Below are 27,264 nucleotides of genomic sequence, written 5' to 3'. Positions count from 1 at the left end.
AGTAAAGCTACAGAGCTTCTGTCAGGAAATGACTGTGTTCCTCATATTAACTGTCATGCTAAGCAAGTCCTCCCTGTTCAGATGTGGGGGTGTATTTCTGCTTGACAGACCCACTTCTGTCAGATCATCTTCTTTGGAGAGCTTATGCACCTTTTCTCAGGGGAGCTCACTTTGGGAGTCATGGCATTCTCAAAAGCGTCTAATGTCAAAGGCCTCTTGTTTAGTGGGTCACCTCATGTTCTTCTGTGTGGCATTAGGCCGCTCCCTGCTTGGGAGGGAAACGGGGAGAGTCTCTACCTGGCCTGCTGCCTCACCTTGGCTGAGCTGCAAAAAGCAGGGCTGATCCCTCCCTCCCAGCGCCTGGCACCGTACAGAGGGAGGAGGAGCTGGAAGAAGGAAACCTTCTCCAGGAACAGACGGCTCTGTGAGCAGCCCGTTGCACAGCACAGCTCTTGAGAGTGCAAGCTGTGCGTGTGCACAGGGAGTTGTGTGCAAGCTGTGTGTGCAGGCTGCATGTCTGTCCAAAGTGGTTAGAGGTGCAGCATTGTCAGCTGTGTGCAAGGCCCTGAAGAGCAACAGGAACATGTACAGGTAGGAGTTCATTCATGGGCCCTTCTCTCCCTCTGTTTCTTCACCTTTCCCTTTCAAAGTTCTCTAGTAAGTAAGAGAGCTGGGTGTCCCTTTGCACTGTCTTCCTATAAGACCAGCCTGCAGCTGGTTTGTAAGATGAGGAGGTCTAAACACGAAGGGCGCGCCTGTTACTCGTTTTTAAGGCTGGAAGGTTGAATGCAAAGGGAGTTCAGCTTCATGTCACCTGTTTCTCTAACACGGCACAGATTTGGCAGCTGAATCCTGAGAGGTTTGTTGCCCTGTCATGCTTCTTGGGGGCTCTCAAAAGTCAGGTGAAAACCCCAGCTATCCTGCTCTATAGGCCTGGATGAAAGGAGAATGTTCACTCTCTGCCCCACCTGGCACAATATACTGGGTCTATCCAGAAGCTATTAAAAATGTGGGAAGGGCAAGTATATGGGTGTATATTTTGTGTCGAGGTGAAATCTGTGGTGCCCAGCTGAGCCAGACCTTTAGAGTCCATTGCTGCAGGGATACCTTGCAATTTAAATTAGCACACACAACACTTAACTAGTGCCTGACAGTGTGGGTAGATATTAGAGAGATGGGACTTGGACCACATTGGCCTGGGTTAAAAATCCTTGCTAAGCCATGAAGCTTGCTAGCTGAATGTGAGCCATTTGCTCGCATTCAGCTTAACCTACCACACAGGGTTGTTGTGAAGGAGAAGGGGGAGGATGAGTGAAAAAATAGAATGAGAAGTGCTGGGACTCCAGTTTCTCTAATGTCCTCGCAGGCTAATCTGGTTGGTTTTAGCTGATCTCAGAAACTAAGTCTAAGCACGGGAGGCTGAGGCCGGCGGATCGCTTGAGGTTGGGAGTTCGGCAATGCAGTCAGCATATAACGTCAGAAGAGATCTCAGAAACTAAGCAGGGTCAGCCTTGGTTAATAATTGGATGGGAGACCTCCAACAAAGACCAGGGTTGCAGAGGCAGGTAAGGGCAAACCACCTGTTAGTCTCTTACCGTGAAAATCTGATCACGGGTTGCCATAAGTCAACTATGACTTGAGGGCAGGATTTCATTTTTCAGTCTGCAATGAGGATGGAAAAGAACTCTGCACTAGCTCAGACAAGATCTGCCCTTGACTATCAGCTCACGTTTTCCAGATCGGCTGAGTCCTGATAGAAAAATGGATCTGGGGCTCAGTTGGGCTCCATGAGGCATGGTTCAGTGAAAAACCATTGCCACGTTTGCCTCTTCTATCTGTACTATGTAACATCCTATTCTTGGAACTGGATGCGAAAATACAATTTAATTAAGCAAAAGGAAGCTGAATAAAGGCTGGAACTGTTCTCATTAATCTCATGTATTTAGCAGCCAGATAGGGATTAAAGGATTGTTTGCCCAAAAAGAAAAAAAAAACACCCTTAACAGCCTTTTATTATCAAGAATCCTTTTGGAAATAAATTTGTTATCCAAATGTAGCATTGTTGACAGGATAAAAAGGAGGTGGGGGTTCTTGTGGTGAGAAGGATCAAAAGCAGGGAACAGTCCTCCATAATTCTGCAGTTGCACCAAATTGCAGAAATTAGTATCAGGCGCACAGTTCAGATAACCTGATCTCAACTTCCATTTTGGAAAAAAAAGCAAGTTTCTAGCTCTCCAGGCAGTGAAATGTGTTTGGTGCAATTCAGCTCTGATTTTGGGGACCTTTCTATCAGCAATTGTGTGAATTCTCAATCTGTATTATCGAGACTTGAAGATTTGTTGGTCAGGACAGTAGCTTCTGGCAGGCAGCAGGTCATCTGCTGCCACTTTTGTCTGTGAACAAGTTTCTTATTTTAATTCTGCCTCAAGGGGGCAGAGGGCTGGATTTGGCTTGAGTTCAAGACCCATCTCTGTCATAGATTTACTATGTGGCCTTTGGCAAGTTACTCCCCCTCTCATGCTCCATCTGTAATGACAACTTATCCCAGAGCTATGAGGACAACAAGACCTTTGAAAATTAAAAGCCTTTATTACACACACACATTATTACAAACACTCTGACTGATTTTAAAGCACCATTCTTCAAAGTATTTGTTATGTCATAGGGGCTCCCTAAACAATGTAATAGGCAGTTAAGATAAAGAAAGGGAATCTGTTAAGTTGAACTCCTATGTCAAATTCGTTGTGGTTGCATTTCCAAAAGGCTCTTGCTAGACCTTAATTTACAAGATATTAGCAGAAACGTGTTGTAGTCAAGTCAGGTGGGATTTTGATTGCAGCACCAAGCTTCTCTGGAGGTCCTGTTTGACCTACATAACTCCAGTCTTCTGAGCAAACCCTTAAAGTACAGCAGACCTGCTCCCAGAGTCTCTCTACATAATACTTTTGACATGTGTTCTTCATGTGTTGGAAGACGCCCTATTAGATGGGAAGCGTAGTTTTAAATGACAGAGCCAGCAGAGATCAGTCCAGAGAAGACGGATTGTCTCACAGCCCTCTGTCATCTCTGATCTCTTCCCCTTCTGGAGTCTTTGCCCTGCCAAGGCTCGGTTAATTCAAAGTTTTAAGCAGTGAGGACTCGTTACTAGAAGTTTCATTGTTTGATTGAAATGTGTGGATGGAATTCTCACAGCCCAATATTCCATTCCACACATGGCTAAGCTTGCTCTGTGGGGTAATGCTGATCTCTGTTATGAGATAAATGTCATTCCTCAAGTTCTGATCATCTGACTTTCCTGGCAATCACTGTGTCTTGGACTATATGGGTACAAAATTTTAATTTTTTTCAGATAGCCTCTAACTTTCTAAATCCATTTAAGCAAGAACTGTACAAATAAATTTTCTAGTAATCAGAGTGACTTGTACAATGACACTAGAACAGAAGTAATTTATCCATTGAGGATGGATAAACTGAGGCTGTTTTAGGGGAGGTCAGGTTTCAGACGTGTCTGTTAACTGAGCATATGAAGATGCTATTGGTCTCTCAAGGTCACTGTTGTCTACTCTGACTCTCCGTGGCTTTCCATGATCCCAGGCGGTCTTTCACATCACCTGCTACCTGATCTTTTTCCACTGGGGATGCTGGGCTGAACTTGTGATCTGAGGCATGCGAAGCAGATGCTCTGCCAGGAGCCACAGACCCTCCCCTTAGGAGACACATATACTAAATTCCATTGCTGTAGCTCATTAGGAAATACCAACAATTTCAATACATTCAGGTGTTTATCAGTAAGTGAGTGAATCAAGCTGAAGCAGTTTTAAAGGAAAAAAGAGACTGTTATTTGTATCTTGCTGGGTGAATACTGACCAGTGAAAATATATTGGAAATGTCTTTCAAGAGCTAGGCTTACCATCTTTTCTTGGTGGGGAAACTGTGCCTTGAACACCTCCAGATCAGGAAGCATTTCAGTATTCCATTATGAGAGAAAAAAAGTTCATTTATCATTTCTCAGTGTGTAATGTTAAAACACAGGAGACCTGCCAGGACGCACGACCTGCTGACAAGCCTATCCCTAGGTATTCAATTTCACAGTAAAAAGAAGTCTTCTCTTCCTTAGAGATTGCATTCTCCCCCCACCGTGGCAGCCCCTTGCTAGGAGAGGCTTTAAGATTTGGTTCCATAGGGATTTTCCCATTCCAGGATTATTTTCCATCTGCCATACAGGGTAGGGGGCATCCCCCCTGGCAGCTTTATGCCAAAGAAGAAGGTAAAGTCCATCTCTAGAAATAGTTCTGCTTTCTGTTCGGAGGAGCCATTGTTGAAGATAGGAAGGGAGGGGGAGGCAATGCTTGTTTTCCCACCCTGCCCCCTCTGTGAAAGGGATGTATCCCATCAAAACTGAAGGGAGGCTGGGCAGGGAAAGTGGCTTAGAATGGGAGAGGATAAGCTATTCTTGGTGCTTTTATGAGAAAGCCTGGTGCAAGACACAACAAGTGCATTCCTGCCTGGCTGCTGCCAGGTTCCCTGGGAACAGGCTGTGGCTAAACAGGGCGTGGGCTCGGCCAGCTCCTTTGTCCCGATGGGTCCCAGTTTCAGCCTCAGCTTGCATTGTGCTTGTGTTTTCATGGCCCCAGCTAGGGGATCCCTTGGCCCTGCAGGCCAGAGCCCCTTATCCTGGCCAGAGGATAGGCAAACTACAGCATTGACCTACCTTAGTTTGGCATTAAAGAACACTAGGTTTTGTTCAGATTGTGCCCATTATGCATTCTCTGGCAGACCCAGGTTCGAATGCCATCTTTGCCATAGAAGTTCAGTGGGTGACCTTGAGCCTGTCACTCCCTCTGTCTCAGCATAACCTCTCTCACAAAGCTTGTTGTGAAGATAAAATGAAGCCGGGAGCGATGCTGTAAGCTGCTCTGGGTCCCTATCAGGGAGAAAATGTATAAATAAATAATCACTTGAGCTCTGCCCTGGTAATCAGCAAAGAAAAATGAGGGCAAACATGTTGCTGTCCCAGAATGCTGTGGGTCACAAGAATGGCCAGATTTTTAGACTCTAAAGAAGTCTATCTTTGGATTTTCAGAGGGATTGTATTCAGAAATCTCCCAAGTCTGGCCAGGCTGAACTGGGAAGTGGACCAAGGGTCTTGCCTTCCTCAGTCTCCTGAGGGAGAATCCTCTTCTCTTTCACCCCTTACAGTGAGCCAGCCCTGGGCCTGTGCCTGCAGCAGGGCAGCCTCTGTGTGCCATGGAGCAGAAAGAATAGGCTGTGACATTCCCGTAGCTTAGAGACCGTTAGTCCCTTTCAGAGTCCCAGCTCCATTTGAATAAAAATCAGTCTCCAGCCCCGCTTGCCCACACTAGAAGGGGGGTTGGGAAGAGCTGGGTTATTTTTACCCGCCGCCGTCGGTTAAGTTCGCACGGCCAGAGTTCTCACGCTGCTTGGACAACACGGACCTCAAACATTTCAACAGGACAAGAGGGGAATTCCTTGCTGGGGGTGGGGAGGAAGGACCCCATCACGTTCTTCTCTGGGCCTCAACTGGGAGCAGCACATGAAGCGGCATCTCAGATGCCCAGAGTAGCTCCAATCCTGAAGTGAGTATAAGGGTATCCTTGAGGAGAAATGGGATGAGAACAGATAGTGAGTTGTGCTTGGAAGGGTGGGGTGGCGCTGTGCGCCTGAACAATATTTTCTCGGTCAAATTTGCCTCAGGCAGGTGAAATGAGTTTTTAGTGTAAGATGGTATTGATAAATTTGCGTTTCCTGTGTGCATGAGGTGAGACTCCAGAGTTGCCCACTCTGTAGTATAAGATTCTCTGTTTTGTGAAGTTGCTGAGCATTTGTTTCAAAAGTGTGTGGATGTTTTTGGAGATGGTGGGAGGTTAAAAAGAGAGGGAAACTGCAGCTACCCCAACCTGAAAGCTCTATTCTGCATTCCACCAAAACCCATCAAGTTCTCGTAACTGGGCATCACTCATAATTTGTCATTTGTAAATCTGCATTCACATGGAGGTTTTCCTCCACAGTCCCCCTCCTCCTAAACTGCAGCGGTTCTATAGAGGGGTTCCACACAACATCATCATCAATTTGTTCCCCCTTCTGGGTTTTCCTCAACTCTGCTCTGCTTTGGTAAAGATCATATCCAGTGTGGGTCTGGAGAAAACGTAGAGGGTTAGGTGCAGATTTCCCTACCTCCCTACATGTATCCAGCACCATTTCTGCTCTCACCTGCCATTTTCCTTACCAGCACTGGTGGTAAACACTACTGCTGATTTGGGGGGAGAGGCAAAGACCCACTGGAGAGGCAGGGAACAGTGGTTGTGAGGGAAAAGAATAAAGAATCGCCTCATGTAAAAGCTGTGTTGCTGCTGTGGGTGCCTTTGCATTGGCAACAGCAGTGTGGCCAAAATGGTAAACACCCCCATGAAGAAGTATCTTAACCATCTTCTCATATGGCTTCTTTTCTCGTAATGTGGTTTATTCATGTTCCTCTTTACATAGACCCCCCCCAATAAATTAGACAGAAGCTTACACAAAAGACATCAGCTAGAACATTTCCCCTGCGGGGGGGACCTCCTTGACAAGTATATTTATGTAAATTTATGCATATTTTTGAACAACTAATTGATTGCTAGTCAAGCTGAACTTAAAGGGGAGAAAGAAAAGAGAAGGTGATGCTGGCTGTTCTTTTGGCCTAGGCTAGGCAAGAATGGGCAACAGTTGACTTTCTGTGGCCCTGGCACTTTCTGCATCCCACAAGCTTCTCCCTGTTTCAGAACACTGTCTCTTGTATTCTGCCCCAGTCTTCCTGCATTTGACCCCTTCCCTCCTTCATTAGTGCCCCTGGTAATTTGATCGTTTTGTCCAACAAGACCTCACCCCATTGGTGGTCCTTCTGTATAAGCCCTTGTCCTCAACTCCACAGTGTTACAGAGCAAAGTGGAGTACTTCTTACTGTTCTTCAATGTTCTGTTCTTTTCCTTCCCCAGGTTGAAACTCCCCACGCTGCCAATGGCATTGCTACTTCCCTTGCTTCTTTGGGGTAAGTGTTGACACCACCAAATTTATCCATCAGCAGCTGGGTCAAATCTTGTGGAGATAGTATTCCATAGTGGTTAGAATTACTTGAGAAACCCAAATCCCCCACGCTCAACTACATGTGTTGCTGGGAGTTCCATGAACAGAGTTGCTGGCATTTTTATCTCTATAAAAATCATGCATGCGGGCCCTGATTCAGACTGGGACCATAGCTCAGGGGAGGGGGGATTACACTTTCCTTCTCATGCCATTTTCTTGACCCGAAATGTCCTCAGGCGACCACTGTGTGCCCCATTGGGGTAAACATATAGCCATGCATCTTGCTCAATGACTCTGGGCCACTTAATTCTCTCTCAGCCTAATCTACATCGCAGGTTAGTTGTGAAAATAAAAGTAGGGAGGGGAGAACTATTTATATCATCCTCCTGATGATACATCCTCCTGATGTGTAACTTTTACATGCTATTTCTTGCCTGTCTGTGGGCTGGTTCTGTCTGTTACTTCTACATTTGATTGGGAATAAAGTCAGGCTGCAAGATTCCATGCAGAGGCAAGACTCCTGTGATTGTTGTTATTTGCCCAGAAGGGAGAATTGTGACAAGTGTACAGGGCAATCCTAAGAAGAATCACACTATTCTAAACCCATTGGTTTCATTGGGACTAGAAGGGTGTAACTGCGTTTAGGATTGCTGGTACTTTCTACAGGAGAGGCTGTTGTGCTGAATTCCTCCATTCTATGCAACCTGCTGAGGATTGATGCCCCCAGCCTGAATGGAACCTTGCAGTCTTGCAGCATGACACTACACACATTTACTGAGTTCAGTGGGAGTTGAATTTTGTCAAAGTGTGTAGAATGTACACTGTGGTGTATTGCATTCCTCTCCTCTACAGCACTGGGGGAGACGTTGGTTCAATGCTGATATTATTTCTAGATATCAAAGTCAAGCCAGAACAGTCTGTTTCTGGAATAGGCAGGTATTGATTGATAAGGAGAGCTGAAAGCCCGTATTTGCCCAAGTGAAGTAGAAACTAACCCATCTCCCCTTCTCAGTAGCTAGGAAAACTACATTACTTAATCGTCATGCCAGTTGCTTGAAAGGGATCATCCTGTAGTGGATAGTGACAACGTCTCTCTCCACGTACAGAAATAATGAAAATGCATGCATGGATACAAGCACACATAATCTTAACAAAGTATGTGCAAGTACCAATACAGAGCCAATTTGGTGTAGTGGTTAAGAGTGGCAGGACTCTTATCTGGAGAGCCAGATTTCATTCCCCCCTCCTCTGCTTGAAGCCTGCTGGGTGACCTTGGGCCAGTCACAGCTCTCTCAGAGCTCTCTCAGCCCCACCTACCTCACAGGGTGATGGTTGTGAGGCTAATAATAACACACTTTGTAAACTGCTCTGAGTGGGCATTAAGTTGTCCTGAAGGGTGGTATATAAATTGAATGTTGTTGTTATCAAGGACAACAACAAATGGCTCTCCACTTGGCATGAGGCATAAAGGTCATTGGAAGCACATTGTTGTCCACCATTGCTCAGTTTATGTGAGGGAGGTTTGCAGCGATGATGAACCATCTCCTTGCCGCTTGTACTGGAAAGTGCTTAACTATGCACAGAATAGTTATGTTCAAATGCAAGTACGTGATTCAATGAGATCCAAAGATGTACACACCTGTCTCCACCCCGGTTGGTGACCTATCGGTCTGAAGTAACCCTCCCCAGGGCTTGCTTTTTAAGGATGACTCATTGACCCACTTATAATTTTTTTTCTGAAGACTCCAAGTTGTCCTTAATTAGCACATAGGAGGAGGTTGTGGTTTTCTTACCGACCGGCTGACACAAACACTCTTGGATCTCTGCCAGCCTTCAAACAAGTTCAGAGAGTGCCTGTGTGCTGCAGCATGCTTTGGCACGTGCTGCACGTGTCAAGGCTTGGGGACCCATTGTGAATGGATTGGTAGGGATAAGGCATGGCTGGACCCGCACCAGCTCTCCAACAAAGGAGGCTTTTTCTACTCCCCCCGCCAAGTCTCCGTTTCATTCCCATACCCCACAGCCACCTGTGTCCAGGAGTTCTTCTAGAAGCCGGCATGCTCCGAGTGCTGAAGGCATCCCATGCCATTAAGCCTCTGTTGAAGGGACAGCAGGTTTTCTTTTCTCCATACCTGCTGGCAGCCCTTCTGTTAACAGCACATCACTTTCTTGCCATCCTTCTCTCACTGACCTCTCTGAAGTGCTACTCCTAGAAGGCAGGGAACTCCCCAGGAATACACGAGGGGCTTGAGTCCATAGCACCTTAGAGGCCAACAAGATTTTCAGGGTATGGGCTTTCAAGAATCAGAGCCCCCTTCTTGACACACATAAGGAGAGAATCGGGGTTCTGCAGCAAGACGGGGCATTGATGAAAATCTCCCTCTTCCATTAGTTGAAATTATCATCAGCATCCACCCATAAATCTTCCAGCTCCTTTTAAAACATGGGCCCATGATTTGGAGTGAGACTACCCAGGGATCTGATTTAATCACACACACACCCCCAGGGCTTTTTTCTGGGAAAAGAGGTGGTGGAACTCAGTGGGTTGCCCTCGGAGAAAATGGTCACCTGGCATGGCGCGGAGGGCAATCTAAACTCCCCTCTGCCTGGAGATCAGGGGGCGGGGCCACTGGCCAGGTGACCATTTTCAAGAGGTTCTGGAACTCCGTTCCACCGCGTTCCAACTGAAAAAAAGCCCTGCACACACACCACTATTTTGCCCATCAAAATGTTCCTATTAGCACTGGAAGAAAACAGCTACTGACAAAAAATGGCAGCTTGTCTCCTGCCCCCCATGGCTAATAGGGGCATGGAGGGGAGTTTCAGAAGGCAGGACCCCGCAAGAGTAGTCCGATTAACAACTCTCCTTTCTACCCTGATATGGACTGGGGCCCCACACGCCTGAAGTTTAGCTTTAAAAGGCAGGGAGAGGTCTCTGTCTCATCTGGTTTGGCCTTCATTCCTTTCCCTATTAAAACAAAGAAGCGTCTTGTGGCACCTTAAAGATGAAAAGATTTGGGTGGCATAAGCTTTCATGGACTAGAGCCCACTTCACTAGATGCATGAAATGTTATCCCCCAGTTGGCATCCCTTTCCTATTATTCACATGTTGCAGGGCTAAGCCCTGGCTCTGATAACAATTTCTCTGGGCTTATCTCATATTAAGTCCTGGGCTGGCACAGAGATGAGGAACGGTAGGGAAAGAGAGGGCTCCTACAGTATTCCCCAATACCATGCAGTCCAATGAAATATTGTGAGGCAAGGAGTGATACGCTTTTTTTTCTTTAAAGAAAATTTGCAAATTATGGCTTCAATCCTGTCTTGAATTGTTATGGGTACAGGAGGGCTGATTTCCTGCCCCCATGATAGCCCCAAATGCCCCCCAAGATGGTGCTCCTGGGGGGGAAATGTCAGGGGAATCAGAGACCTTCCAAAGGAGGAGAGAGTCAGCAGAAATGAGCCCCCCTCCTTGCGCCTATAGAAATTCTAGGTGTCTATAAGTACAAACAAAGTACCTGTTGCAAATTACAAGGATCAACCCAAAAGCACAAGTTCTTTAAAAACAAGCCTTTGGGCATGTGCAGTGTGCATTTACCTCATTCCAAGCATGGTGATATTTACCTCCATGCTATGGAAAGCTTCAGCTGTTCATTTCTGCACATTAAGCCTCTGTAAAAGGGACAGGGCATTTTCAGGACTGTTGGCAAACCTAGCTAACAGAAGTGCCTCCCAGTAGCAGAAATTATCATTGGGATTCAACCTCTATCTTCTCTTGTTTGACCAATGCACTGAATGCCTTTCCTTCACCCCTGAGTAATCACAGATTATTCTGTGTATCTAGAAACCAAACTTTTTTAAAAAAAAACCCGACCCTCCTCGTTTTTCTTTAAGTAGATGCTATATGTAGAAATCAAGCAGACAAAGCTTTTTCTGTAATTTATCACCAACCGTGCCAGGAAAAGTTTCACCTGTTTGAAGTCTAATGTGTTGAGCTGATAATAAAGGCAAGGAAGGAGAATCAGGTAAAAAAGGTGACAGACAAACCTAAGAAGAGTAGGGGAAAGGTGACCGTCAAGTAAAGGCTGAAGGTGTGGCTTCCAGGCAGTCTTGAGACTCACCGATTCTCCTTTTTAGAAATTAACCATACCATGTGCCCAGGTGGGGCTGCTCTGGAATGTACCCGACATACCTCTGGCTGGGCAGCTTCAGTTAATGATTGGCAAGAGCGAGACTGAGCACTTGGGCACGAATAAGTAATTTTTAAAACTGTAAGACTGTAAGTAATTTTTAAAACTGTAAAACTGTAAATGGTTAAGGAGCCTTTGAGAAAATGCATCTGTCATTATATAAGTCATCCTTTCTCCGTAACAGGACAGGTAACAACAAATTAAAAATAGTCACAATATTCTTAAAAATATATCTGTATCATTTCAAACTCTATTCTGTAGGGCAGGCAAGAAATGCCCTCTTTACAGTTTTACAACCCTGTACAAATGCAAAAAAAGGGTGGGGGTGAGGCAGCCTTCTGCATACATTTGGGAAGACCATTCCAAAGAGTGAGGGTTACAACAGAGAGAGAGTAAGCTTGGACTGTCGCTGGCACCTGTCTACAAGAAGGGCTAGAGATAAAGCTGGTTGAAAGGACAGCAATGTCACTTGGGTTCCTAAGGGGAGAGGCCATCCTTCGAGTATGTGGGTCCCTGAGTGGGGACAGAACTGCATGTTGAAGCAAGCACCTGTGCAACAGTGCCCCCTTCACTAGGAGATGCATAATGTTGACATGAGAGAAGGCAATGGCTGACCTGAGCGCTTGTGGATCCAAGGGAAGGAACGCTACTGTATTTCACAGCAACTCTGCTTCGGTTCTGAAGTTTAAGCTTCCTTTATGGTTTCTCCTCACTCATGGAAAACAACAGTGGTCCTCCTTTCTGATTACATTCATTACATTTGTTAGAAATTTCACTGTTAACACTGACGTCTGCATCAATTGCGTGTAAGATGTCCAGAAAGGGTGTAAAAATACCATCAATTAAACAAACAAATGGTGTAAAAGAAATAAACAAAACCCAGGATATTTGCCAAAGACCAATATAGTCTTCCCCCAAATTAAAAGCAATGAAGAAATACATTTTCATACAGCCCTATCTAAAGGTTGTTTCAAACATTACAAAATTCCTATATAGATCAGAACTCTTCATTTATTTATCTTAATCTGTCACTAACTTTGTGATATTCTTAGCTCCTCCAGGTGATAGTGTGAAAGCTTAATCTCTTTCTAGATGCCTGGGATCTGTCCAGAAGTTATAGCCCGCTTGCAAGTCTCTTCTTAACAAATCCTGATTCCTAATGCAGTCAGTGTTAGTATCCTGGCACATCCAGGCCCCCCTTCTGATCTGAAGATTGACAAGGTCACAGGCAGGTCAGCAGCACCATGCTCTGCCAGTACTAACAAGCACCCTTTGTGCTCTGGCATTAAAAGCTTCAGCATGTGACAGACTTTTTGCTGACACTGAGGAGTAAAAGGTGCAGACGGGAGGAGGGGTTCTTGTTTCTAGTCTCAAGTGTTCCTTCATACGACTGCACAGGAAACAAGGAGTGGTTTCTTCAGCAGCTTGAGGTACCATTCCTGAGAGTCTGTGATACTTTTAGACAGTACGCTGATGCATATGCACTCTTACATATGCACATACGTGTTTCACAAGTGGATAGACAGTACTGCATTTCCTGCACCTGCATCTCCTTTCTTTGTTTCTGAGGTTGTGGAGCAAGAATGAATCTCTTTGTTGTAATAAAGTGGTTAAAAAATGGAGCTATGAACCAGGAAGTACTTGGTTCAGTGATCAACATTGCCATTTATTTATTTACACCACACTTTTCTCCCCAACGGGAACTCAAAGTACCTACCCTGTGAGGTAGGTTAGGCTGAGAGAGAGACTGGCTGGCCCAAGGTCGCCCACCAAACTTCCATGACAGAATGGGGATTTGAACCTGGGGCTCCCAGACCCTAGTCCAACATTCTAACCACTACACACCACGCTTGGCAAGCTGAACCTGGGATATTGTCCTCATTTATTGAGATCATGAATGCAAAATGCTTTGAACGCTCAGAAGTGTTATCTAAAGGTAAATCATATTTATGGGAGAGTACTAGGCAAAACAGACTCATTGTGCAACCCCAAAAGTGGAACAGCTCCTCTGCTCAGGTAAGCAGCCCATAAAGGAGCACAGCCCCTTTTGAGAGTGATCAAGATGGAGGAGATAAAGAATGAATGGTTCTCATTATGCCATTGAATGGTTCAGCCATGGCTTTCCTATCTATCTGCCTTGGTTCCTCATATTATGAGAAAGACATATGATGAGAAAGACATTGTGAATGAAATGGCTACAAGTGAGATGATTAAAATAAATGCTTGTGTTAGTGTAAACAACAGAGCCATTCCTCTTTCTGCTCATAAACTGTGAGCACTTCAGTGGGGCCCCATGCATTCTCGGTTTTCCTGAAACATCCCCTCCCGCCCCCTGCAATGCCTGGAATACACATTCAAGGAGAATATCAGGTGGCAGAGTATCAAACTGGAAACAACAAAGAAGCTTCTGGTTAAATAGGTGCTCTTGGAGTGTTCTGTGCTTAGTATAGGGTTGCCAGCATCCAGGTGGGGTCTGGAGATTTCCCAAATTATAACTGATCACAATACAGAGGTAAATTCTGGAGAAAATGGCAGCTTTGAGGTTGAATTCTATCACATTTCATTCCTGCTGAGCTCTCTCCTCTCCCCAAACTCCACCTGCCCCAAGCTCTACCCCTAAATCTCCAGGAATTTCCCAAGCTGGAGTTGGCAACTCTACTTTAAGATCATCGCATGTGTAGAAATGGTTGGGCTGGACTTCAGAGCTCACTGTAAGAAGCACATATAATGTGTGAGGTTTATCTGGGAGAATAAACAAACTTTTATGGATTCTCTGTCTAGTGTCTACCTATTAAATTTAACTTGGGTGTGAGGGGCTGAGAGCAGACAGCCTCTCTCCAATGCAGTTCTCTATTTCAGTTTTTCATGCTGAGGTTTGACTACCAACCAGAGGTTATATCATGATCCAGTGCTTTATTTCAGTAGAAAGGGTAAGGCTCTTAGCTTTCCCTTCCATAAGGAAAGGTGTTAATCATTTTTCTTTTCCCTTCAGATTAATTTCCTATCACATTTTTAATACATTTGCATTCTGGCTACACTGAGCCAGCCAATCCCAGTATCAATACATTACTCAGTTAAAGCCCTGATTTTTTCCACTGAAGCATAGAGGTAATCCATAAGGTATATGTACACAAAGCTTTAGGGTTTCATACTGTGTATTCTTTTCTCAAAAAGTAGCTAGCTTCTTGACTAATTGTCCTTTTAGCTAGAAAATGCTAGTTTGGAGTCCTTGCTGGTTCCCCAACATGCAACTGGGACTGGTTCAGCCAGTACTATGCAATTGGGCCATAGGGGACAGGCTGCCGGAGAATGGAAGGAGGGAAAGCTAAAGGCAGGGGGGCAGACAAAGGTGGGTGGAAAGGAGAGAGAAGGAAGCAGGAAAATGGGGAGAGGCTATGGGGGGCAGAGAAAGGGAAGAGAACATGGGGGGAATGAGATGCACCCCACAAGTCCTTATGGGTTCCCCACTTGTTATATCTAATTCTGAACCAGGCCATAGAGTGGCCTGAACCAGGCCAGGGACAGAGAGGTAGGGATTTTTCTGTAAGCCTGGGGGAAGCTGCAGGCTTTCAGAAAAATATAAAATGTAAAACAAACCACATTGGGGGTTAGAAAAACCCAGAAATCATAGAAGCAATGTCTGCTTCTGTAAGAAAAGTATGTCACTGAGATCTCACGAGACTATAGTAAGATCTTAGTGGCTATTTTGGGGGGCTGTTAAGCAATTCACAACCAACATTGTTGAGGATGCCAAGCATCAGTTAGTGTCAGCATGGGGCAGGGGCAGGCTAGGGAGGCAGACGAAAAGGGTACAAGATAGGAGGGAAGGAAGCTAAAGCTGGCAGGGGGAAGAGCAAAAAGGTTAGAAGGGCAAGCTGAAAATGGGGAGGGAAACAGAAGAAGGTGGGTGAGGGAAGGGGCAGAGGTTCTCAGGCAGAGAAACAGAAAAAGGTAGGTCAGTAAGTTTGCGGGGGGCGGGAGAAAAGGAACGGGAAGGGCTGCAGGAACTCCGAGGGGGAGGCAAGGAATAATAACAACATTCGATTTATATACCTCCCTTCAGGACAACTGAATGCCCACTCAAAGCAGTTTACAAAGTATGTCATTATTATCCCGACAACAATAATCACCCAGTGAAGTAGTTAGGGCTGAGAGAGCTCCTAGAAGCTGTGACTGACCCAAGGTCATCCAGCTGGCTTCAAGTGGAGAAGTGAGGAATCAAACCCGGTTCTCCAGATTAGAACCTGCGCTTTTAACCACTACACCAAACTGGCTCTCTGGAAGGAGCAATGGGAAATGGATATATAGATAGATAGATAGATACAAATCCTACTATATAAAATGCAAACCATGTTCCAGACAACTCACCTCCTACCCTGGTGCACCTCCAGAGGGCACTGCCATGGAGGGAAGCCAAGACGAGGCAGCCCGTCCCTCCAGAGAGCACACCACAGCAGGAAGTCCAGGCCAGGAGCAGGAGCAGAGTAGGTGGCAATGCCCGCCCCCCCCCGCCTTCACCCAGCTGGGATCAGGAGTGGAGCAGGTGACAATGCCCGCCCCCTGCCATCACCCAGCTGGGATCAGGAGCGGAGCAGGTATTCTATAAAAGGCAAACCGTGTTCCAGACATCTCACCTCCCCTGGTGCACCTCCAGAGGGCACTGCCGTGGAGGGAAGCCAAGACGAGGCAGCCCATCCCTCCAGAGAGCACGCCACAGCGGAAAGCCCAGGCCAGGATCAGGAGCAGAGCAGGGCCGATTCCAGACGGCCCTCCCCATGCCGAAACGTCGCGCGTTGTCGCGCGGAAAACGCAAAATATCGCGTTTTCTTGCGTGAGTTTTGCATGATGTCGCGCGACGGGGCAGCCCATCCCTCCAGAGAGCACGCCACAGCAGGAAGCCCAGGCCAGGATCAGGAGCAGAGCAGGTGGCAATGTCTGCCCGCCCGCCTTCACCCAGCTGGGATCAAGTGCAATGCAGGTGGCAATGCCCGCCCTCTTGCCTTCACCCAGCTGGGATCAGGAGTGGAGCAGGTGACAATGCCCGCCCCCCTGCCATCACCCAGCTGGGATTAGGAGAAGAGAAGGTGGCAATGCCTGCGCCCCATTCACCCAGCTGGGATCAAGAGTGGAGCAGATGGCAATGCCCTCTCCCCCTTTACCCTGACAGAATTAGGCACAGAGCAGGAGGCAATGCCCACCCACCCCTTCACCCAGCTGGAATCAGTAGCCAAGCAGGTGGCGATGCCTGCCCCCTTCATGCGGCTGGGATCAGGAGTGAAGCAGGTGGCAATGCCCGCCTCCTTTATGCGGCCGGGATCAGGAGCAGAGCAGGTGGCAATGCCTGCCCCCCCCCACCTTCACCCAGCTGCCATCAGTCACGGAGGAGGAGGCAATGCCTGCTGGCCTGCCCTCCCCTTTCTAGAGCCTGTTGTATTTTTCCCCACAACGGGCTTTGTTACTAGTCTGTCATAAAATGGTAACGCTTGGAAAGTAGTTGGAGAATATTTTACTCTCCCAGGACATTCTGTTACTGATATAAAAGTCACAATTTTTCAATAAAAGAAGAACTGTTGAGTTAGAATTTATCAGGAAATTTGATAGTATTCAGGTAGAGCTTAAAAGATTATGCGTTCCTCTCATACTACTCTGTGTTCCTGCGTTCTGCGTTCCTCTCAGGCATACGAGCTTTTCATGGGAGTGTTGTAGGCCGTACTGCTTGCCTTTCATTGTCCTGATCTTGTTTACTACCTTTTTCCCTCTATGTTTTTGTGTATATCTATAACTGCCACGTGAGGGTGCACTTCATCCAATTGATAAAGTGGAGTTTAGTCCACAAAAACTTATACCACAATAACAGTGCAATCCTAAGCAGAGTTATTCCAGTCGAAGGGCTTAGACTGGAGTAACTCTGCTTAGGATTTCACTGTAAATCTTTTAGTCTTTAAGGTAGCCTAAGTTTCCTTTTAGTATGACTAGAGTTGCAGCTATCTAACACACGATAGCCACCCTTTAACACATTAAAGGGTGTGGGGTTGCCTATTCTCACATGAGAGATATAAGTGTCACAGAGAAACTCCTTTTGTCTCTTCTGCCTCCTCTTTGTAGCAACTCAACCTCTAATGTAGCAAATAGAAGATTCAGGATGATTTTAAGAGGTTGCCTGCAGATCTAAAGTCCAGAACCCTAGCTGGGTGGGCCCTTGAAACATTTAGAACCCTGCATTTAAATTTGATATTTTGTGGACAGCAAATCAGGAAGTAAGAGAATTTTTGGAACTTACTAGGGACAGTGTTGCTCAGACCTTTTAAAAAATACATCAGCATTTGTGGCCAATAAAATGAAGTGACTTCTTCTTCTTCATACACTTTACGTAGCCCAGATTTCCTGTGCAAATAGTGGGTTTGCTATCACCAGTATATATTGGCAGGTGGACAGGGAGATTACAGTATTGGTCTCTGTAGGAGGGATCCTAAGTTTCACTATGCTAAGGCATATGACAAGATCCTAAAATGGCCTTGAGCATATTTCCTTCTTTTTCTGACCAGTTCAGGCAGCTAATTCTCAAGGCCCGGAAGAACCTGACCTACTATACCATGGCTGCTCTGAGGGGAGCTGCTACCCAGCCACAGGGAACTTGCTTATTGGAAGGACCCACAGCCTACATGCTACATCCACTTGTGGCTTGGAGGACCGCCAGGAATACTGCATCGTAAGCCATCTGCAGGTAATGCTACCTGAGTGCTAGTGAGGGTATAGGACAGGGGGAAAATGGACAATGGAGATTTGACATAAGGACAGCCTCTGTACGTAGGCCCTGCTGCTGCTTCTATCTACCTAGGTGCCTTTGAAACAGGGAAAGTTTCTAAAGGCAAAAGCCAGTGGTAGGAAGACCTATCTGCAAGCAAAATATTATCCAGGAGAAGTGAATGGAGGCTGGTCTGCACACTTGGGACAAAGTATTCTAAGGCATCGTCTTGTGGAAGTCCGCCCCGTTGAACTCACTACTGAATAGCCACGCATAGGATTGTGCTGCATGGACACCTCCCGTGCTGATACGGAAGTGAAGTGTTCTTGCAGAGTGACTTGCTTCCTCTGACATTTGAAGGGCATTCGTGTGCCCTAAAGCACATGGGAAACTCCGGCCAATCATAGTTCTTGGTTGTTTTCGGATCGGAAAATACTCTTAAAATTGGGGTTGTCAACTAGTCAAGAAAAAAAATTGCTGTTGTTTAAAAAGATGTTTAATATGAAGAAATGGGCAGTTGAAGCTTTTCATGGTGTGCAGCTAAATAACATCACCTGATAAGTGCTGAAGATCAAAATGATATTAAAGGGACAGCTAAAAAAGGGACTAGATGGCAACCCTATTTAAAACATAGCAGAAATTTGCATTTTTTTGTTAGTTGGAGAAGGAATTGGATCAGGTTGGTTCAGAGGGTACACAGAACAAAAAAAAGGGCAATAGCACCATTAGCCACAGCAAAATAAAAACAAAGGGAGTGGCAAATTTATTCCAGCCTAGTATAAGGGCTTTCATAAGTCACAACTCACTTCTTCTGATCTGAAGAAGAGACCTTGACTCATGAAAGCTCATACCCTACCACAAATGTTATTAGTCTTACAGATGCTACTAGACTCTTGCTCTTTTCTACTGCTACAGACATAACAACATGGATACCCACCTTGATCTTAGCCTAATATGTTTCAGTCCAAGTAGAACATCTTCAGGGGCAAAAACCCTGTTAGGCAATTAATTGCTAAAACCTAAACAGAGTTATAACATTTAAAGTCCAGACCTGAAAGAGTGTACCCTGCTTAGGACTTTACTGTAACATATTTGTAACACACGTAATCCTTCAAGACAGCTGCTCCTGTAAATGAATTATTAATTTTACAAGGATTTTTTTTTTGCCTCAAAGATCTGCTTGGATCAAAACATATTGGGTTGTAATAAACTTCCCCTAAGGGGAATCTTTTTTGAGGTTTTGCCTTTCTTTTTATTTTTACCATGGTTCAGAGTACTGTCCGCAGATAACCATCTGCTGACTTTCACAGCTCTTGGGCTTGGACACCTGGTAGTCAGGCTCTCTGTACAGTGAGTTTTGCAGGGTGAGCAGAGTGCACTGGCCTGACGTGTGTTCTTCTGACTGTAGAAGACAGTAACCTCCACTGTGGCATGAACATCTACGTGGTGATGTGGGTGAAGTCTAATACACTGTGGTTCTCATGGTAGGACTCTGAGAAATGCTTCACTTGTGACTCACGTTCACCATTCCTGCGCGAGAGCCACCGCATTGACAATGTCATCTATCTGAGTGGCCAGGATGGCGAGCAGACCTGGTGGCAATCTGAGAATGGTAAGGGACAAATTGAAAAAATTAGTTCCTTTAGGTCTGGCTTATATGAATCCTGTGGTAGCTTCAAGCGACAAGTGGAATGTCCACCTCCCTAGAACTGTGTGTACTTCCTTCCTTCGACCTAGACAGATCCTACTGCATATGGCCAGAATTTGTCTCTCTCAGGCAAGATCTTCTCCTCATGATGTTGGAGCAGAACTACAATAGTTCTCCAGTCTTTTCCCCACAGTGTTTCCAGTAGAATTGCTGGCACCGCAATTCGGAAGAGAACACTGCAGCAATAGCGGGAGAGGAACTGTTCATCCTTCTACTTCATGCTGTTCTCACACTGAATATATCCCCAAACTGACTTTGGTCCTGTTGGAGAAAATGTATGAATGAAACCATCTTGGAAGTAGTGATTTTCTGGGGAAAGCCAGGCCAAGGGAAAGGGTTGAACAGTCCCTCTCTTCTGGTATTGGTATTCCTTTTAAAATCTCTGTCACCCACACAACTCCCAGCAGCTGTGTGATATAAACTTTAAAAAAAATAGGAAAAGATATTTCAGAACTACACATAAGATGTAGGTCTGTCTTCAGGATTTTTGCTAGTAGGAAGTACCCACAGCTAGTTAGGCAAGTTTTTCAGGTTTTTCAAAGCCTCAGGAAGTGACACTCAGGGACCAAAGCAGAACAGAAGAAATGAATATCTATGCCTGCAGGCAACAACACCTCTAACATACCACCTTGCAGGCTCTGAAAAACTATTGTCTGTACATAGCCCAAGGCAAATAAGTGAGTAATACAAGATATATTCAGCATCACTTACATCCATGACAAATTTCTCTCTCCCAGGATGTATGGATGAGACACATTTTTTCTCCCTCCCTCCTGGAAGGATACTTATGTGGGGAGGTCTAACATCTGTCCTTTTCTGTCCCTTCCCAGGAGTGGAAGAGGTCAGCATCCGCCTGGACCTGGAAGCTGAATTCCATTTCACTCACCTCATAATGAAGTTCAAGGTACTAGGAATTCTTTAAAGAGGCTATCATACTGCTGTCACTGCAATTCATAAGGGGAAAGATGCTTTCACAAGGAATTGGCAAGAGTTTCATTACCAAAAGCACACAATAAGTTTTGCTGCCTTTAATCATAGAGCAAATGGGAGGTTTGTGGATTTGTCCAGTTCAGCACTGGCTCCCTGATCTTCATAGCACTTAGAGCGGTCATCTTCAATCTATACAGTGGCATGGGACCTACTGAGCAGCAAGCCTGCAACAGGAAGTTATATAGTGTCTGAGTCATGTGACTGGAAGAAGAAAAACCACACTTGATTCGGGGGTTCTGCATTATAAGGACATATGGAGAAATGCAGGCGCAGCTGGCCAGGCAAAGTGATAAAAACTAAACTTTTATGTGGTGGGCATGTATATTTGTGGTCACTTGCATGGACATTGATCAATTTAAAAAAAGCAATTCAAGCATCTCTAAAACTTCTGTTTTTCACACTCGCAGCCTAACATCAGATGTGGAGCTGAAAAGTCCTTGAATGGACATGTGTGAACTTTGCATTCCTTATGAGCAAGTGTCTTGCTTTGAAAATTTTGGAATTGCTGTTTGAGATTTTGGATTTTTTCTTTTTTTAGCCACAGAAGGAAAGTTACAAGTCTCTTCTTTCTCCTCCAGACATTCCGCCCAGCAGCCATGTTGATCGAACGCTCTTCAGACTTTGGGCACAGCTGGAAGGTTTATCGTTACTTTGCATTCAATTGCTCCAAGTTGTTCCCCGGAATCCCCACTCAAGTTCCAATACATGTCAACCAGCCAGTGTGTGACCAGCGATACTCTGAGATTGAGCCCTCTAGCCATGGCGAGGTCAGTACTTCCTTCTGTATGTGTGTTATGTGCCATCAAGTGTCTTCTGACTTGTGGCAACCCTATGAATTAGTGACATCCAAAACATCCTGTCATTGACAGCCCTTGCCTCAGTTCCTGCATAGTCTGTGGATTCCTTTACTCGTCCTCTCATGATGTCGCTAAAGTATGACAGCCTCAGTTTCTTCATTTTAGCTTCTAGGCAGAATTCAGGCTTGATTTGATCTGGAACCCGTTTATTTGTCTTTTTGGCCATACATGGTATCTGTAAAATTCTCCTCTGGCACCACATTTCAAATGAATCTGTTTTCTTGTCAGCTTTCTTCATTGTTGAACTTGCACATCTATGCATAGTAATGGGGAATACCATAGTATGAATTATCTTGCTCTTGGCCACCAATGACACTTCCTTACACTTAAGAATCTTTTCTAGTTCCTTCATGGCTGCCCTTCCAAGTCTCAGTCTCCTTCTGATTTCTTGCTTGCAGTCTGCCTTTTGGTTGATGATTGAGCCGAGGAACAGAAAATCTTTAACAATTATAGTTTCTTCAGTGTCAGCCTTAAAGTTGTGTGATTCCTCAGTAGTCATTACTTTTGTCTTCTTGGTGTTCAGCTGTAATTCTCCTTTGGCACTTCCTTCTTTGAGCTTCAACAGAAAATGTTTCAAGTCTTTACTGAAATTTAAGGGGACTCTTTTCTTGGAGATTTGGGGGTGGTGCCTGGGGAGGGCAGGCTTGGGGAAGGGAGGGAGCTAAGCAGGGATGTGATGCCGTAGAGTCTACTCTTTGAAGCTACCATTTCCCCTGGGGAACTGGTCTCTGTTGTGTAGAGATCCATTGTAATTCTGGGAGAATTCCCTGTCCCATCAGTTGACAATCCTAACTGGTAAAGAAAGGGCAGAAGGGCATTCCTGTTTGGTGGTGAAGGAAACAGAAGTAAGCAGCCGTGACTTTGTTTATTCTTGCAGACTTGGATTTCTTCCCTTTGTTTGTCTGTCACTGTTTTGTAGCTCTATCATGCTTTTCAGTGTAGTATCTACATTTTACCTTCTCTCTTTAGGCTGGAATAAATTATGTTAACCATACCAGCTGCTTCTGGGTGGTGAAATACAACTCAGAGCTCAAGAGAGTAAAATAGAGTTGAAACAAATGTTTAAAAGCTAATTCTCAGATTTTGTCACTGTCATCTCTGCCTCAGTTGCTCTTCTCCAAGTCTGTGCCCAGCCAGCCCCAACTGTGCTGTCAGACTGCCCTTAATGCTCACCCCAGCCATGGACCCCGCCTCCAGTCCCAACCCTCTCAGCTGTCTTTCCACTCCAGTGGCACATCCTCACCTATGAGGATGGCTCCTGTGAATGCTGGCCAGCCTTCTCCTGGAAGTGGGAGCTCTCGAGAAGACTCAGCCCATAGGGTGTTCTGCTGGGGTCCCTGGCTCTCACCACCCTTCAAAGCAGGCCCATATCATCTGCCTTCAATCATGGACACACGCCAGGGCTGGCATCCACTGAGGTCCCTCCTGCAGTGCTGGCACCAATGACCAGGCTTGGTCACAGTGTCACTGAACTTCTGTTTTGTTTTGCAGCTGTGCCAGAGTCAAGAGGCCTCTGCAAACAGCTGAGACATTAAAGCATAGGTGCTAACCTTGTGGACTGATGTGGGTCAGCCACAGTTCTGTTCTGCCTTCCATTTTCAAATAGTCTCTGCAATGTAGTGGGGGAAAGCCTGAGGCTTGGACCATGGAGACCTGGGTTCAGATCTCAATCACGAAGCTTATTGAGTGACTTTGGAGTGGGCCTGTCACAATTTCAGACTAATCTATCTCACAAAATAAATGTGTGCTGCCATGAGCTCTTTGAGGGAAGAACAGGGTAAAGTATTGACTGCTGAAAAATTAAAAAAAAAATTGAGTTCTGCGGGTATGGAAATTCAGGGGGAAATGCTAGGAACGGCATTGGGCCCAGTCATTTGAGGTCCTGACCTGGGAGCTTTTGGAAGAAGTTACTGCACTTTATTAACTGCTAAGAAACAACTCCCTCTCACTTGACTCTATAGGTGATTTTCAAAGTGCTGGACCCAGCTGTGAAAGTAGAGGACCCTTATAGCCGAGAAATCCAAGGTACGCCTATAACTAGAAGACCAAGGAAAGAGGGAAGGGCGGGGAGGATGGTCTTTAGCTCTGGGATTTCAAAAGCCCAGGAGAAAAACAGACAAGGATTATGGGAAACCCCACAGACACACCGCTTAATCACTGTAACGCCATGACTTGAGATGGAGAAACAGGAGAAGGGAAAGGATGTGTGGAGGACTTGTGGAGAGCGAGAGTGAGCACTTGCAGGGTCTTTACTGGCACCACTGCAGCTAAGCTTAGAGCGGAACTGCAAGTGACAAAAGGCACAGGTTGGACACTTGTCAGCTTCCCTCAAGTTTTTTTTTTTTTAAATTTTTATTGGATTAGAAATCATTGAATTGTACATTACAGTCAATTTCCTTTAATTTCCCCAGTTCTAACCCCCTCCCTTTCCCCCCCTTTTGTTGACTTCCAACAGTTTTCCAACCCCTTGTCCCTTATCCCTTACTCATTTCAAATTTATTATATCTGTCAAACATTAACTTTCACTTTCTTCTAAGCTTATCTATATAACACAGTGTATCCTCTGTCTTCTTACTTACTTTAACAACTAAATAATGCATAACTAAATAATACATTCTTGGCATATATTCTTTTAATAATAGTCATTTAACTAATTTTGGTACTCTATTCTCTATCTTACAATCTCATCTTCAATATGGGACAAACAATTTATCCCTCATTTAGCATAATTTTAGGTACTTCTATAAACAATACATTCAATATAAGTCAACCAATTTAACTTATATTCTATATATTACTTTTTCTGCACATCTTGTCTTCGTACTATTTTAATTATATAATTCCTCCATTATGCAGCTATCCACCAAAAGTAGTCAACCAATTTGACCCATATATACCTCAGTCAGTCAATTTAACATGTAGTCTATACTATACATATAGTCTATTACTATGTATTTTCCCCCCTTGCTTAGGTTTCTTCATTGCAATTATAAAATATCTCCATTATACAATTATTGCCAAAAATGAAATTAGTTTCTATTCTTATAATTAATTAATTTCTATCATTATAATTCTTATAATAACACCTATGATACTTAATACTATATATAATAGTCAAATAAAATAGTTGCTTAGAAATTCTCATTTAACTCTCCACCCCCCGGTAAAGTCACCTCCCTCTACTTTTATTGTATTTCAGTAATTTTCAAACTGCCACAGTTCTCCTCCCACCTCCCATTTTTTCACCAAATATTGTTTCAGCTTCTCCCAATCCGTGTTAAACTGTCCTGGATCAAGGTCTCTCAATTTCCTTGTCATTTTGTCCATTTCCGCCATGTACAGCAATTTGTAAATCCAGTCCTCAATAGTTGGCACTTCTTGCACTTTCCATTTTTGCGCATACAAAAGTCTAGCCGCTGCTGTCATATAAAATAACAATGAACTATATTGTGCTGGAATGCTCTCCATTCCCAAGTTCAGCAGCAGGAGTTCTGGGTTCTTATTTATTTGAAATTGTAAAATCTCGCTTATCTCTTTTATTATTTCCCCCCAGTACTTCCTAGCTACCTCACAAGTCCACCACATGTGATACAAAGATCCTTCATGTTTCTTGCATTTCCAGCATTTATTAGACATATTCAAATTCCCTAGCGCAATTTTCTTTGGTGTCAAGTACCAACGGTAAATCATTTTATGAACATTCTCTTTAATATTGGTACATGTCGTAATTTTCAGCGTGTTTTTCCACAAGTATTCCCACGCCTCCATTGTTATTTCTTTGTTAAAATTAATAGCCCACTTCACCATTTGCACTTTAACTGTCTCATCTTCAGTATACCATTTCAGCAGCACTTTATATACCTTAGAAATTTCCTTTTTGTCCTCTTGTAGGAGTGCCTGTTCTAGTTCCGAATTCTCCATTCTTATTCCTCCCTTCACACAGTCCGAGTTATAAAGATCTCTGATCTGTCTATACTGAAACCAATTGTAGCTTGGAGATAACTCATCTTGCGTCTTTATTTTAGGTTTAGAAAATTCCATTCGGGTTATCTCCTTGTATGTTAAACACTGTTGTTCATTATTGACAGTTCTCGGATCTATTACTTCATATGGAACCACCCATGAGGGGATTCCATCTTGTAGGTAATTTCTGTACTTCTTCCATATTGTGAATAGGCTTCTCCGAATATAATGATGTAAAAACATAGAGTCCGCTTTTACTTTCTCATACCATAAGTATGCATGCCATCTGAAAATTTTTTTATATCCTTCTAAGGCCAGTAATTTCCGGTTTTTCAACATCATCCAATCTTTCAACCACACTAAACAAATTGCATCATAATAAAGTCTTAGGTTGGGCAGTTGCATTCCGCCTCTTTCTTTTGCATCTTGTAACACTTTCATTTTCACTCGAGGCTTTTTGCCTGCCCAAACAAAGTCTGATATTTTCTTCTGCCATTTTTCAAACTGCTTAGAATCTCGAATAATTGGTATTGTCTGTAACAGAAACATCACTCTTGGCAACACATTCATCTTAATTACTGCAATTCTTCCCAACCATGACAAGTTCAATCTGTTCCATTTAATCAAGTCTTGCTCTATCTGAGTCCACAATTTCTCATAGTTGTTTTTAAATAAATCTATATTCTTTGCAGTCAATTCAATTCCCAGATATTTCACCTTGCTTGTTACTTCACAGTCTGTTATTTCCGTTAATAGTCGTTGTTTTTGTTTAGTCATGTTCTTACATAGTATCTTTGACTTCTTTTTGTTTACATAAAATCCTGCCAAATCTCCAAATTCCTTTATTTTCTATATTACCTTTGGCATATTTTCCATTGGATCTTCCACAATTAACATTATATCGTCCGCAAAAGCTCTGACCTTATAGGAAAAGTCCTTTATTTTTATTCCACGGATTGCATTATCTTCTCGTATCTGTATCATCAATATTTCCAAAACCAAAATAAACAACAATGGCGACAACGGGCAACCTTGTCTTGTACCTTTACCTATAGTCAATTTCTTGGTTACCTCATCATTCACCACAATTGCTACACTCTGGTCTCTGTAAATTTCCTTTACTGCTCTTATGAATCTTTCTCCCATTTGAAGCTTTTCCATGGTGGCAAACATAAAATCCCAGTTCAAATTGTCAAACGCTTTTTCAGCATCCACAAAGAAGAAACCGACCTCCTTGTCACAATGTTTGTCATAGTATTCAATAGCATTTATAACTGTCCTTAAATTGTCTTTAATTTGTCTGTTAGGTAAAAAACCAGCTTGCTCCTCCTCAATAACTTCAGAAAGCCATCCCTTCACTCTTTCCGCCAGTATTTTCGCAAAAATTTTGTAATCATTATTAAGTAACGATATAGGTCTGTAATTTTTCACATTGGTCAAATCTTGCCCTTCTTTGGGGATCAATGATATATTAGCTTCATTCCAAGTATCTGGGATCCGCTGATCCTTTAAAACACCATTGATCACTTCTTTTAGGAATGGTGCCAGTTCATTACCTTATAAAATTTGGCTGTAAGTCCATCCGGTCCTGGCACCTTTCCCAAATTTGTTGACTGTATTGCCTTTCTTATTTCTTCCTCCGTTACTTCATTATTCAGTTTGACTCTCCAAGCTTCCGAAATTACTGGGAGCTTCATTTTCCCCAAATATGTCGCTATTGAGTCTTTGTTCACC

General features: G+C 44.3%; 1 protein-coding gene across 1 annotated transcript in view; it reads left to right on the top strand.

The window, feature by feature from the left end:
* Window positions 1-475: 475 nt before the first annotated feature.
* Window positions 476-27,264, top strand: part of LOC129328176 (laminin subunit beta-2-like) — a 79,252-nt gene continuing 52,463 nt past the window's right edge. Inside the window, exons 1-7 of the mRNA XM_054977034.1 lie at window positions 476-591; window positions 6,993-7,045; window positions 17,813-17,991; window positions 19,501-19,624; window positions 20,551-20,624; window positions 21,289-21,477; window positions 23,529-23,592. Coding sequence (XP_054833009.1) covers window positions 584-591; window positions 6,993-7,045; window positions 17,813-17,991; window positions 19,501-19,624; window positions 20,551-20,624; window positions 21,289-21,477; window positions 23,529-23,592 — 691 coding nt within the window. The 5' untranslated portion in view covers window positions 476-583. The remainder of the gene's footprint in view (window positions 592-6,992; window positions 7,046-17,812; window positions 17,992-19,500; window positions 19,625-20,550; window positions 20,625-21,288; window positions 21,478-23,528; window positions 23,593-27,264) is intronic.

This window comes from Eublepharis macularius, chromosome 4 (genome assembly GCF_028583425.1).
Source record: "Eublepharis macularius isolate TG4126 chromosome 4, MPM_Emac_v1.0, whole genome shotgun sequence".
NCBI lineage: Eukaryota > Metazoa > Chordata > Lepidosauria > Squamata > Eublepharidae > Eublepharis > Eublepharis macularius.
Note: the sequence above shows the minus strand (reverse complement) of the source record. Positions and strands in the feature narration are given on the sequence as shown.